Genomic DNA, 15106 nt, shown 5'->3' on the forward strand with positions numbered 1-15106 from the left:
CTGATCCTGAAGAAATTAAAAAAGTTATGAGGATACTGTGAACAACTGTATGCCAACAAACTGGATAATGTAGAGAAAATGAACAATTTCCTGGAAACATATGAACAACCTAGACTGACTGGAGAAGAAAGAGAAGACCTCAACCAACCAATCACAAGCAAAGTGATCCAATCAGTCAATAAAAAGCTTCCCACAAATAAATTCCCAGGGCCAGATGGCTTCACGGGAATTCTACCAAACTTTCCAAAAAGAACTGACATCAGTCTTACTTAAACTCTTTCAAAACATTAAAGAAACGGAACACTACCTAACTCATTTTATGAAGCTTACATCAATCTAATACCAAAACCAGGCAAAGATGCCACAAAAAAGGAAAACTACAGGCCAATCTCCCTAATGAATATAGATGCAAAAATTCTCAACAAAATACTTGCAAATCAAATCCAAAGACACATTAAAAAAATCATACACCATGACCAAGTAGGGTTCATTCCAGGCATGCAAGGATGGTTCAACATAAGAAAATCAATCAATGTATTACAACACATTAAAAATTCGAAAGGGAAAAATCAAACGATCATCTCAATAGATGCTGAAAAAGCATTCAACAAAATCCAACATCCCTTTTTGATAAAAACACTTCAAAAGGTAGGAATTGAAGGAAATTTCCTCAATATGATAAACAGCATATATGAAAAACCCACAGCCAGCATAGTACTCAATGGTGAGAAACTAAAAACCTTCCTTCTAAGATCAGGAACGAGACAAGGATGCCCACTATCACCACTGTTATTCAAAACTGTGCTAGAAGTGCTAGCCAGGGCAATCCGGCAAGACAAAGAAATGAAAGGCATCCAGATTGGTAAGGAAGAAGTAAAACTGTCATTATTTGCAGATGATATGATCTTATATTTGGAAAACCCTGAGAAATTGACGATACAGCTACTAGAGCTAATAAACAAATTTAGCAAAGTAGCGGGCTACAAGGTTAATGCACATAAGTCAGTAATGTTTCTATATGCTAGAAATGAAAGAAGTGAAAAGACACTCAAGAAAAAGATAACATTTTCAGTAGCAACTAAAAAAGTTTATTCCTCTCCTAGGAATAAACTTAACCAAAGATGTAAAAGACCTATACAAAGAAAACTACATAACTCTACTAAAAGAAATAGAAGGGGACCTTAAAAGATGGAAAAATATTCCGTGTTCATGGATAGGAAGGCTAAATGTCATTAAGATGTCAATTCTACCCAAACTCATCTACAGATTCAATGCAATCCCAATCAAAATTCCAGCAACCTACTTGGCAGACTTGGAAAAGCTAGTTATCAAATTTATTTGGAAAGGGAAGATGCCTCAAATTGCTAAAAACACACTAAAAAAGAAAAATGAAGTGGGAGGACTTACATTCCCTGACTTTCAAGCTTACTATAAAGCTGCAGTAGTCAAAACAGCATGGTACTGGCACAAAGATAGATATATCAATCAATGGAATTGAATTGAGAATTCAGAGATAGACCCCCAGATCTATGGCCGACTGATCTTTGATAAGGCCCCCAAAGCCACTGAACTGGGACATAACAGTCTTTTCAAAAAATGGGGCTGGGAGAGTTGGATATCCATATCCAAAAGAATGAAAGAGGCCCCTACCTCACACCCTACACAAAAATTAACTCAAAGTGGATCAAAAACCTCAATATAAAAGACAGTACCATAAAACTCCTAGAAGATAATGTAGGGAGGCATCTTCAAGACCTTGTATTAGGAGGTTACTTCTTAGACCTTAACACTCAAAGCATAAGCAACAAAGGAAAAAATAGATAAATGGGAACTCCTCAAGCTTAGAAGTTTTTGTACCTCAAAGGAATTTGTCAAAAAGGTGAAGAGGCAGCCAACTCAATGGGAAAAAATTTTTGGAAACCATGTGTCTGACAAAAGACTGATATCTTGCATTTATAAAGAAATCCTACAACTCAATCACAATAGTACAGACAGCCCAATTATAAAATGGGCAAAAGATATGAAGAGACAGTTCTCTGAAGGGGAAGTACAAATGGCCAAGAAACACATCAAAAAATGTTCAGCTTCACTAGCTATTAGAGAGATGCAAATTAAGACCACAATGAAATACCATCTCACACCAATTAGAATGGCTGCCATTAAACAAACAGGAAACTGCAAATGCTGGAGAAGATATGGAGAAATTGGAACACTTATTCATTGTTGGTGGGACTGTATAATGTTTCAGCCACTCTGGAGGTCAGTCTGGCAGTTCCTTAGAAAACTGGATATAGAGTTACCCTTCGATCCAGCAATTGCACTTCTCGGTATATACCTGGAAGGTCTGAAAGCAGTGACGCGAAGAGATATCTGCACGCCAATGTTCATAGCAGCATTATTCACAATTGCCAAGAGATGGAAACAACCCAAATGTCCTTCAACAGATGAGTGGATAAATAAAATGTGGTCTATACACACAATGGAATACTATGCAGCAGTAAGAAGGAACGATGTTGTGAAACATACGACAACTTGGATGAACCTTGAAGACATAATGCTGAGTGAAATAAGCCAGGCACAAAAAGAGAAATATTATATGCTACCACTAATGTGAACATTGCTAGGGGAGAATGCATGGGGTGTTGGGCTTCCCCATCTCGATGGTTGCTGATGTGCTCACAGACATTGGGGACTGGTGCTTTGATAGGCTGAGCCCTCAATCACGGGAGTTGCCCTTGGGAAGATTGTTACTGCAAAAGAGAGACTAGGCCTGGTTATAATTGTGCCTAAGTGTCTCCTCCTGAATGCCTCTTTGTTGCTCAGATGTGGCCCTCTCTCTTTAGCTAAGCCAACTTGGCAGATGAAATCACTGCCCTCCTCCCTACATGGGATCTGACACCCAAGGGTATAAATCTCCCTGGCGACATGGAATATGACTCCCGGGGAGAAATCTGGACCTGGCATCATGGGTTGGAGCATATATTCTTGACCAAAAGAGGGATGTGAAATGAAATGAAATATGTTTCAGTGGCTGAGAGATTCCAAAAGGAGCCAAGAGGTCACTCTGGTGGGCACTCTTACACATAATATAGATAACCCTTTTTAGGTTCTAATGACTTAGAATAGCTAGCAGTAAATACCTGAAACTATCAAACTACAATCCAGAACCCTTGAATCTTGAAGACAACTGTATAAAAATGTAGCTTATGAGGGGTGACAATGTGATTGGGAAAGCCATAAGGACCACACTCCCCTTTGTCCAGTGTATGGATGGATAAGTAGAAAAACAGGGGCAGAAAAAAAAAAAACCACCTAGTGATCTTTTTTACTTTAATTGTTCTTTCACTTTAATTTTTATTCTTATTACTTTTGTGTGTGTGGTAATGAAAATGTTCAAAAATTAATTTTGGTGATGAATGCACAACTATATGGTGGTACTGTGAACAATTGGTTGTACGCTTTGTATGACTGTATGGTATATGAATATATCTCAATAAAATTGAATTATTAAAAAAAAAAAGAAAGCAGATTCTTGCTCCAGAGAACCTAGGAGAGGACAGACACCCCAAGAGCAACTAAGATTGACATTTTTGAGGAACTGTAGCCTAGAGAGGAACATCCTGGGAGAAAGCCATTTTGAAACCAGAACTTTGGAGCAGACGCCAGCCACGTGCCTTCCCAGCTAACAGGTTTTCCGGACACCATTGGCCATCCTCCAGTGAAGGTACCCAATTGTTGATGACTCATCTTGGATGCCTTATGGCCTTAAGACTGTAACTTTGTAACCAAAGTAAACCCCCTTTATAAAAGCCAATCCATTTCTGGTATTTTGCATTCTGGCAGTGTTAGCATACTAGAACAGCATAGTTTCAGACCCTTCACCTCCCAGTCACCATCTTCTGAATATTTTCTATTTTGCTAATGTCCTTTGTGATGAATACCTCCCAGAACCAAATACCTTCTGTGGACTGACCCCTGCAAAGTACAGTAGAGCTATCACCTCATTGATCTAGATGCTACACCTTTATTAATGCAACTTAGAATTGTATGATCTTTATATCAAATGTTCAACCTATGGGTTCATGTTAAGGTTATCATCAGTGAGAACCAGTCTCTTTTTTAATCTGACATGGTTTCAAATAGCTTAAAGAAAGAAATGAATTTAAAAGCGGCACTGTAGATTAGAAAAAGATCAAGTCCTGCTCCCTCTTCATTAGTAATAAACAGAAAGAACTATTTCAGAGATGCAGACACTAGCAAAGGTTGTGAGTGACAGACCAAGAAAATCGAGTCAAAAGATGATTGAAGCCAAAGATTGATGTGCCAGGGCCCAGGCTTTTGCACCTCTTCTTCTGGTAGCTGTGCTCCCTTTGGTCTCCCTTAATCCACCTTTTTTTTTCCTTTAGTTTTTCACCTGCTTCTGAGGCTGAGGTCTTCCTCCAGCACAGTGGAAACTCACTGGTGGTTTTCCTTTATATCTTTAACAGGTCACCTGAAAGAAGAAATCACCCAACGGCATATGCAGCAAGTAGCTATAGGTGGGTACAAAGTGAGTCTGCAGGGAGACACAAAAGGTAATACAAGCTCACCTGGTTTTTCACTAAGCCCATTTAAAAGATAATCCATTTAAAATCCTCAAAAAGGTTCAGGAAGGCAGGGTTTGCCACAGTGCGGCATTCTTTGGATGCCCCGGTCTGTGGGACCGTTTTCCCCCACCCTGTCTGCCTGCTAGCTCCTGGCTGTCAGCATCACACCCTTCCATCCTCCTGACCGTTTCGTCCACACATCCCAACCTAAATTCACCCCTCTGTGTCCCAGCTCCTCAGGGCACTACTCTGAGCTTCCTAGAGCCACTCCTAACTGATCGTGATAGCAACAGTTGATGAAGACAACAGCTCTTGTTCACTGAATGGTCTCTGTGCAGCGCTTTAGGGTCAGGGTCTCCTTTGACCTCAGAACAGCCTTTCAGTAAGTGCATTTACCAGATGAAGGCAATTCAATGACTTTCCCAAGGTCACATGGCTAGTGAATGTTGAAACTAGGATTTGAACCAGTTCTCTCTGAGTCCAAACTTGGTGCTCTTAGCCCCATACTATTTACCGCTCACGATAAACTATGATGTACCCACTTCAGTACTTAGTGAGGCAAACACTAAACCAGCATGGTCATGCTCCAAGAATTGCTTGGCACCTTCTCTAATAGAGGACATCTGCAGAAAATGGCCCACAGAAGTCACCTGGGAGGAGAGTGCAGCTCCCAGGAAGGCTGGAGCCCTTCATTGCTTCTCCCACTATATTCCAAACAAGAGGGTTTGCTTCAAGATGGCCTGGCCCCTGGAGTGGACCTGTAAATTGGAGAAAGCCAGCATCCAGGACCAAGGGTGGGGAAATGGAAGAGATTCCCTAACGTCACTAGGATAATTTATTTGACCCAAGTAACTTAGATTATTAGGAAAGTTGGTTGTTTGGTTTCAATAATAATCACATAGAAATAACTCCATAGGACATCAGAAATGTAGAACAAAGAAGCCTGAGACACACTGGAGCTCTAACCTTCCCACGATTGGCCCCAGGACCAAGGAGTGGGGTAAACCCACCAGGCCTGTCCTCCCATTGCCAGAGACTTGGGCATACACTCGGAGCTAAGACTTCCAAGCGCCTTCTCCGACAAAGAGCCAGGGCTCCCCCGAGCCCTACCTCACAGGGCTGGGCTTGGGAAGGGCGGAGTGGCCTCTATTGGGAAGCTGTGCCAAGGTAACTTCCCTCCAGTCCTGGCTCCGAGCAGCTCACCCGGTGTGGAATCAGAATCACCCCTGAGGTCTGAAACATCTGACCTCTTCTGCAGCCTTCATGATGCTGGTTAAATAGACACAATGATATGGAAAAGACCCCTCAGAACACACCAGGGGATATTTTCATTAGAGGCTGGAAAACCATTTCCATGGGCTTTCAGGACAAAAGGTGCCCTGTCGTCTCTGCCATGAATCCCTACCCTCCCAGGGACTGGTCCCGCCAGCTGGGGTGGTCACACTCACTGGGTCTTTGGAAAGCTGCTGCATGTTTTCAATCACAGGCTTTGGGCCACACAAACATTTTACAGACCTCATCATTTCGTGAACACACCACTCTGAAGCAAAAGTAAACTGGCCTCCCTAATTCCTCTGCTCATCTCGCTGAGAACCTTCTTCTGAATTGCAGCAGGTGTCAGGTTCTGGTGAGCCTAGCTTTGCCTGAAGTAATCCAGCAAATGTCAAACAGAAAGCACTTGGGTTGGAAGCCTAACACAGAACCTTTGAAAGACATATTTATTTTAAAAGCGTACTATGCCTGTTAGAGAATACGAGTTAACAACTCCCGTTTTGAGGTTAAATACCACGTTGCCATCCAGACTCCTCAAGAGGTTGTCTGACAGAGATTCAGAACCTGCCAGTGCTCATGGGGCCGATTTCAGATAGGAATTCTTGTGGAGAGAACCTCTCAATGGAACAGGTTGTTTATAGGCTGTTTCCTCTTAACCCTCACCCTTCAAGCTAGCATTTGGCTGAAGACTGGGACATAGCACTCCTGTAAGACCAAAAGCGACTCATTCAGTATATTTAGATTCCCTGATGTTCTGGAATTTTGACTTCAGATGTAGTAATAAAGCAATTACTGTATATGCCATTGCCTCCACCCTTCCATTTCTTTGTTATTTTGTTTGTTTTGTGTTCCCTTCCCCCTTTTTATTCGGTTTTATCTACTTCTTCTCTTCTTCACTTTCCCTCACCCTCCATTTTAAGTATGCCTTTTGTTTTTTTCTTTCTCTTGCATACGTGTTCCTAAGTCTACATGAGAGTGTAGGTGATTTGTTTTGTTATTCTGGAGGGAGAAGGAAGTGCAATGAGAAATATGAGCAGGAGAGGTTTTCTCATATATTTTGCACATGAATGTGTTTCTATTTGTATGAGTAGAAGAGTACCCAAGGAAATTTGTATAAAGGCAACGCTGTATTCCAAAGGAACAAAACTTTAGTGGTGATGTGAGAGGGATCAGTTAAAAAAGATTGTAAGTTGATGACGGGAAGCCATATCCAGGGGTGTGCTAGAGCCTGTTCATACCGTATCATGAGAGCCTATTGATAAAGGTTCAGGAATTTTGGAAGCCAGTTGTTAAACACAGCCATTGTTAAAATTAAATTGTATCAACTTACCATTAAATAAGTAATACCATTAAATTGAGTGAAGTAATAAATACTCAAAGTTCATTATTTCCTAATTAGTTTTCTACATTTCCCTATTATCTGTGCTCTTGAGGTTGTTTATACCCATTGCATCTGCATGATGGAAATGCTATCTAACCATATGCTGTCTTCCCAACTCCATGTCAGTGAAAGCAGTCATTGTGAGAGTATTTACACCACAGAAATTGGCAAAGCTTGCAAATCGGGCCCTTTTTTTTTTCTTTTTCTTTTTCTCAGAGAGCTGGTTGTTAAATATTTACTAGCAGCACACTACTGGAATACAGAAATAAGTACTGGAATTATATGGAATAAGTTGCCATGTAAAAGGCCAGCTCTGTGCATGTGCTCTTGTGAGGACTTCCACTGCCCTTCCTGGCTGAAAATCCAGATTATAACTCTCTTCATTACTGAGAATATGCACTCATACTGATTATCCACAGTGTATCAGGAGACACGAACATCCACCACTGCCTCCTCTTGAAAGTCAGTGGGCAGGGAAACCACCAAAGTCAGAAGTGAGGCCAGAGAAACAATGACCCAGTGAACCCTGGACGTGACGGTCAGAGCTGGGCTGGGGATGCTGGGGGCTCTTTTGATGAGCCATGAACAGACCAGTTCTAGCTACATCATTAACAAATTTAAGAAAGTTACTGTTGGATTTAAAGTAGCACCTACTCCCACACACTGTTTCAGGAAAACAAGAAGCAATGTTATTTTTCATTTTAACATCATTTGGAATGGATACTAATTTAACTAGATTTAGCTAGCTGGGTTGAGAGTGCTTTGCAGAATTCAGTTGTGTGTTTTTACAACTTGTTTGTGCTAGCTGCTGTAAATGGTTGAGCATTACTGATAAGGCAGTGGAGACTAATCAGCAAACATTTCTGGAGCACTTTACCGTGTGCCAGGCTTAACTCTAAGCTCTTTCTGTGTATTTTCTTCTTTAATGCTCACAACTCCTGAAGTAGATGCTACTCTTATTCCCACTTTACAGTTAATCCCCAGAGGGATCAAGGAAACCTGTCAACTATCACCCAGCTAAGGATATAAACCCAAGCAGCCTGGGCTCCCTCTGCTACACTGCACTGCCCTTGGCACTTTGCCGGGCACCATAAAATCCACAGAGGGGCATAAACCCGGTGCTTGCCCTCAGAGTTTCCAGTCTAGCCAGGATGAGGGGACATAAAAAGATAACTCCATTTTAAGTTTCAGGCTTACATGCATAATTTGTATTCACTGTCTTCTTTCCACTGTAGCCATTAAATCAATTTGACCCTGACCTCCTCCACACAGTCTTCCCTAACACCTCCTTTGTCCTCCAGCCTCACTCATCTCTCCTAGAGTGCTAACCTTGTTTTAAATTATTTATTACTATCGCTATCCTCCACCCTGAAATGTGGGCCCCTTGAAAGCTTTGTCCAGTAGAATTCATTGTCGTGTACCTAGCAGCCAGCATGGCGATAAACAGGTGTTAATCAATAAACAAATGAATGCTTCCCCTGATGACTTCCAGACTCATACATCTTGCAAAAGTACAATGAGACATTTAGACATAAAATAAGTCCATCTAAAGGAAGTAGAAGGAGTAAGTCCCTTTGGATCTGACAACTAAGCAAATTACAACAAACGGGCAATAAATTTGGCTCTCTCTTAACTAGCCACTAAACAGAACAAGAGGCACCCAGAGTTACACAGTTTTCATTTCCGGACAACAGGGAGCAAGGTAACTAATTTATCTGCAAAAATAGAATTTCTTCCCGGAACCAAACACAAGTCAGAATTTATTGTGTGGATCCTTGTATAAAGGATGCTGAGTGACCCAGTGAATGATGTCTTCATCTGCAGTTTTACAAAGGATATTGAAATGTTGTTCAACCAGATGATTCTTGTATCGACCCTCCATAAAAGCAAAAGACCTGACATTAAAGCATAATTCACTGAAAGTATTTATGTGAGCAGCCGAGATAATATGAGCCAGGTACTCTGCTTTCTGTTGACTGCACAGAGCAGGAATAAGACAGAGAGGAACCAGCCCTATGAAGGTGGGCTATGGCCTCTCTCGCAAATACCTCTTCTGAAACAGTATTTGATCAGAGACTGCATCTTGTTTAGATCACAATCAAAACTCTAACAAGTGCCTGTGGTTAAAATTTAAAAATTCACTGCACTACCAAGCCACATGTGAAGTGTTTCAGGTGAGAAGGACAGACCATCAGAGCTTTGGGAAGTTACTGGGGGCGAGTGTCCCCTGGGGATTGTCACAGAGGAGACTTGAAGAATGGGCAGGACTCAGAACCACAGAAAAGAGTGTGGAGTTGGTGTGTGTGTGTGTGTGTGTGTGTGTGTGTGTGTGTGTGGTGTGAGAGAGAGAGAGAAATGTGTATTATGTGTTTTTGTATGTGTTTGTGTGTCTGTGTTTGGTGGGGGAAACTACTCTCTCGGGGGATTGATTTGAATAGTTAGAGGAAAAGGCTAAAATGGTAGGTTGGACCAACTCATTAAGAGCCTTGAATCTGAGCTTTTATCTTCCACATAGTTGAGCCATGGAACATTTTTGAGTAAGGAATTCTTGATCAAAGAAGCCTTTTAGGAAAAAAAGAAAGCCCTCAGGCACTCAGTAACTCAAGTTCTTCAACATTTGCTGATTGATGAGTAAGTAATTGGTGAACCACCCCCCAAACCCACTCACCACCACTACCCACCCCAGTCCTTCATCTGGCACCAGGGCTGGGTTTTTCCCAGGAGTAAGAATCCCATCTTCTCAGGGTACACACACTGCCAAGGAAGGACCCTCGAGTTCTCCTGGCCATCTGCAAGTAAACCTGCCATGGGCATTGCCAAGCTGTATCTGAGACTGACCGCACCCCATGCTGGCCTGTTCTGTTCACTTGGGGTAAGTGGTCAGGCAATTATTTTGTTCTTTGGTAGATGGAGGAGGCAGTCCATGCTGGAAAACAGCACACCTCTCTCTGCATGTATCCTTTAGCCCAACTGCTATGAAAATAAAACCTACCGGAAAGTCCCACTTCCTCCACTTATAGCATGTTTCAGGCACTGTAATAGGAAATAGGCAGGTTCCAAACAGAGTCTGAGATTCCCCCCCTTCCCCCAAAATACTGGCCTCTTGGATAGTGGTCCTCCTTGCTGTCCCCCTCCCTCCATCCCTTCTCACCTCCCCAGGGGCAAAGATCTCCTTGGAGAAAATCAGCCCCCAGGAGTGGTCCACTGTGCTGCAATGCCACGCAGGGCCCCTGGATGGCCATAGGTGGTGGGCACTACCTAACCCTGGGTCCCCTGCAGGATCCTCAAGAAAGGTTGCAGAAAGCCCAAGGCTGACTGCTCCCATTTGACTGCATTGTTCTAGCTTAGAGTCCTCTAAAGAGCTTTCTCTCCCAAACAGAATTCCTGCAGTGACCTCTTGTGGCATCCCTGCTGTTCTCCAAAGAAAGGCCTCGACTGTTGCCATTTTCCCACACTTGGTGTAAAATTATTTAAGACCAAGTCTTGAAATACCTTTTGGAATTCACCTGGGGACAATGAATTTATGGGAAAGCAAAGAGGCAGATTATCATCCATTCAGTCAACAGCCTTTACTGGGCATGTGGTATGATCTAGACACTGTGTGATACCAGGAATTCCACATATGGAGAGGAACCACTTGATTGCACCAGAACTGATGGGAACCTGCCAGCATCTTCGGGCCCAGTGGTTTTCAACTGGGCTCTGTGGAAACTTGGGTGTTCCTCGTGGGCCCGAAGGGCAAGGGGACCAGCCTGCAAACAGCAGGACCCCAGATATTTCACCCCCTCCAGCTCAACCAAAGCAATTTCTATTTCTCTTTTTGTCATTTTTGTCTTTTTGTTTGAAGAAAGGATTCTGCAGCTTCCTTCAGACCTTGTGACTCTGTTTTAAACATTTTCACAGACAGATAGTATGAGCTTCCCTTCCTCAGAACTATCTTGGCTTCCTCTATGATAGAATGTAGCACATTGACATTGCACAGTAATTATTTTCTTATCCATTTTCCCCACTTTATGTCCCTTTCCGCCACTTTATATCCCCATCACCAAGCACAGTGCTTGGCGCACAGTAGGTCCTCCATAAATGTTTGCTGAATAAATCATTGAGATCTAAAGTGATCACATTTTTGCCTTAAAGATGTACCAGACACCAGCTAAAGGGTGTATCTAGGTTCCAACATCTGTAAAATGAGGCGGCTGGACCAAATGGAATCCCCAGTGCCTGGCACAGCTTCTGGCCATTAACTGGCTTTCCCTAATTGCTCATTGAATGAACAAGTGAGTCTCTAACACCTCTCAGCTGTCACGTGCCACAGCTTTACCTCTTTGTAAACAGACTTGCAGACTTTCTTAAGATGTTGAAGAAACCCTGATCGCCTTAGTGAGGAAACACGTGAGTGCTTGGATGGCTTAACAATGTTTTTATCCTATCATAAATGAATGCTAAAAATGTTGAGCCTTTAGAATAAGGTTGAGGTGTCACCTAAGGTGGTTCCAGAAGAACTCAAGTAGTTCTGTAAGACCACGGATGAAGTCTCACCACCTGACTGAATTCTAATCCACAGCTGCATTCCCCCATCGTGTGAATATAGGGCTTCAAAAACACGAGATCCTTGGCCAAAGTTTCAGACTTAAGTTGGAGGCTGGAAGTTAAGAAGGAGTCCCCACCTCCACCCCACCCCGTCTCCCATTTCCCTGCCCAGCTCCCAACTGCCAAAGCTCCAGACTCTTTAAATAGTTCCCAACTCCCTCACCAGCTATTCTGGAGAAAAAAGAGGCTCCACGTGTCAGCCTTGGTGCCAGTCGTGAACTCAGCTGTGATTTAATAGAAAGAAGACTTTCCTTGGAATCAGGAGACCCCTGCTTGAATCTTGTCTCTGCCATTTGCTGGCCATGTGACCTTTGTCTGTTAACCTTTCTGAACTTCTCTTTCCTTATCCATAACAGAAGAACATCTGTCCCACAGGGCTAGTTTGAGTGTCAAATGAGATATACATTTGATGTGACTGAAATCAGAGTAGAAGCTCAGCGAATTGTCATGGAATCTGACTCTGAGTGCAAGGAACCAAATAAACCAAATGCCTAGACAGTGGGGCTTAGCTGGTAGAAGTCACCACAATCGCACTCACCACCAGCAACACTTCTCTAGCTGAAATTGCTCATAGGCGCCATTAATCACTCTTCTTAGCAAAAATTCAATCAGGCCCCAGGAAGGAACGGGTTATCTATTCCTTTTAATAGGAGGCACTTGATTGTTGATCACAAATGTGTGGAAACATTTTGTGCTGCTTTGAATGAATTAGGCATTTGACCAAACATATAGAAGACAAAATTCTAGCTGCTTGACTTCATCTGCTAGACTAGAATGTATTATGGCTGGTGAGCAGCCCCTCCATCTGTCCCCTCTTTCCCTTACATATGATAAAAATTACATTTGTTCTTGGCAAACCTCAGCCCAGGAAAAGGTGTTGGTGTTTCCCAGGAGCAACTCTTTTGCATGCTTCATGGAGCTGGGTGAGTACTTCCCACCTCCCCAAATAAATTGATGGAGAGTTTGGAGAGGACCTACCAACAGGGTTGGTAGTTGAGTACAGGGTTGACTGTACTCAAATACAAATGGCAGGTACTATGTGTTCTAAACAACCAACAAAAATTTTTAAGTGGCGTTTTGAAAACTCGAATGTCAATTTGGGGAGCTACGAGGGAGCTGTTGAAAGGAGCCAGGGGTTCATCCAATATTATAGATATAGGAGCCAATACTTCAGGACAGAGCTGTGGGCAGGTGACACCCAGAAAGCAAAGGACAGCAGGTTTCATTTTTTAAAAAAAGAGGGAAAAGAGAAGCGGGGAGAAGATAATTGTGTGTTTAAAGTCTCTGAACAACCATTTTGGAATGAATCCGGCAATATCTAGTAAAGCAACTCCATGCCTAGGAGCATACACCAGAGAAGGCATCACATTCGTGCCCAAGGAGATGTTCATCACAGTGTTGTTTTTATCAAAGCAAATAGCCAAACAAAGAAAAATGAAAACAGGAGACAACCCAAAGGTGCCCAATAGGGGAGAGAATAAATAAGCTTTGATATATCCATACAACAGAACACCATGGAGAATGTTAAATGAATAAACTAGATCTACACGTAGGAATATGAATAAATCTCAAAATCAAAATGGTGATTGAAAGAAAATTGCTTGAGGATATACATGGAATGACACAATTTATGTAAATTCCCAAAATTTGACACTCTTTACTGGGGTAAGGGGAGGATTTTTATATTTCATTGGAAAGATAACATAAATACAGAAAGATGCATAAAAAAAGTATGTACAGTCTGACAAATATTTACAAAGGGAATACCTATGTTCTTAGGTCCAGAAATAGCTAAGTAATGTTTAAGGACACTAAACCTATAGAATGAGAATATAAAGTCACAAGGGGAAGTTTGTGCACCATCATGAGGATTGTGCCATCTCCAGGGAGAGAGTTTAAAGCAAGGGATGGAGAGGGCATAAAGGGGGCATCCACTAACTTTGTCATGTTCTATTTAAGGAAAAAAAAAGAATGCAAGCAACTCTGGCAAGCTATTTAGATTTTTCAAAATATGGAGGTGGTACACGGATGTTATTTATGTCATTCTCTAAGCTCTTTGGTGTTTGAAATGGTTTATAATAATTTCCAGAAATCTATGAAGGATTCGATTCCAAGGATTCCAAGGTCGAACAAAAATTACTGTTTCAGTGGAATTATTGTAACAGTAGAAGTGAGAAGTGGTAGTAAAAAGTGAATCCCCAGTTCAATTCTGATTAATCTTAATTCTTTTCGCTACTGTTATGTCAGGATCATATTATTTAAAAGTGAAAGCAGAAAATTTACCAACTTCTCCAGGTGCCTGATATTTTCCAATGGGGACTTGACAGCTGCAGATGGTGGGCCTGGCATGTGGAACATCACACAAGAAGAGATTGTGGAGGCCACTCGTTAGTTGTTCTCCCCGTCTTTAAATTCTCACAGCAGGGAAAGTTCCTCCCCTTCCCCTGAATGGAAATCGGGCCTCCTGATAACTCAATTGGTCATTCATTATTAATTACGAACAACAACAAATTTGGTCCTTTTGTTGTAACTGCAACCTCAAGACTTCTAATTTCATTTGAAGAGAGTTCTCTCCCTTCTCCCAGCTAAGGCCAACTGTCAGAATGGAAGGGAGATGGTCAGCTGCTTCTCTCTTTCTCACTTCCTCCCTCAGCTTGCTAAGCTCAGCTTCCCAAAGAAGGGGTTGGAAGGAAGAAGGAAGGGGGGAAAGGCAGTTGGTAAAGATCACACTTGGCACTTGGTATTGTTGTAACATGGCTTCGTGCTCTCTGAGCCTGGCAGATATTCAGAGCTGACTCCCATTTGGGGCCTTCTCATGGGTTCCTGGGGGTCCTCATGGGCAAATCACTTGACTTGAAGGAATACCCTTTATTTTGACAGTTGCTTACCCCCTTGGAGCCGTGTCATTCAGGGTACTGGCAGGAAGCATATGGCAGTACTCAAATTAGGTAATGTGAAGAGCGTTGAATAAAGGGCCTGTTTGAGCCGGGTGTAGGGAACACAAAGGAGAGTGCAGTATATCAGAGCTAGTAGCAGCAAGGCAGCCAGCATGGCCACCTCTAGGCCTGAGGGGCCAGGAGCAGTGAGAAGTTATTGGAACTTGAGGTCAGGGAAAGGCTTTGGCCATGAAAGTTCATGGCACCCAGCAGAGTGCTCCTGGGGGAAGAAATGCCCCATTCTCACTCTCCTCCCTCCCTCCAATCACTTGTTCCCCATAGCCTGAGGCCAATGGGAGGCAGAAGGAAAGGGAGCCCATGGGGCACTCAGCAGAGTGGAG

The 15106-nt window shown here is 42.5% G+C and overlaps 1 protein-coding gene across 7 annotated transcripts in view; it reads left to right on the forward strand.

The window, feature by feature from the left end:
* KIF6 (kinesin family member 6) overlaps positions 1–15106 on the forward strand; it is a 448516-nt gene that overhangs the window by 403327 nt on the left and 30083 nt on the right. For all 7 annotated transcript variants that reach the window (XM_037842874.1, XM_037842876.1, XM_037842877.1 and 4 more), the window contains one exon: positions 4488–4538. In XM_037842874.1, the coding sequence (XP_037698802.1) occupies positions 4488–4538 (51 nt within the window). The remainder of the gene's footprint in view (positions 1–4487; positions 4539–15106) is intronic.

The sequence above is a fragment of the Choloepus didactylus genome, chromosome 7, assembly GCF_015220235.1.
Source record: "Choloepus didactylus isolate mChoDid1 chromosome 7, mChoDid1.pri, whole genome shotgun sequence".
Classification (NCBI taxonomy): Eukaryota; Metazoa; Chordata; class Mammalia; order Pilosa; family Megalonychidae; genus Choloepus; species Choloepus didactylus.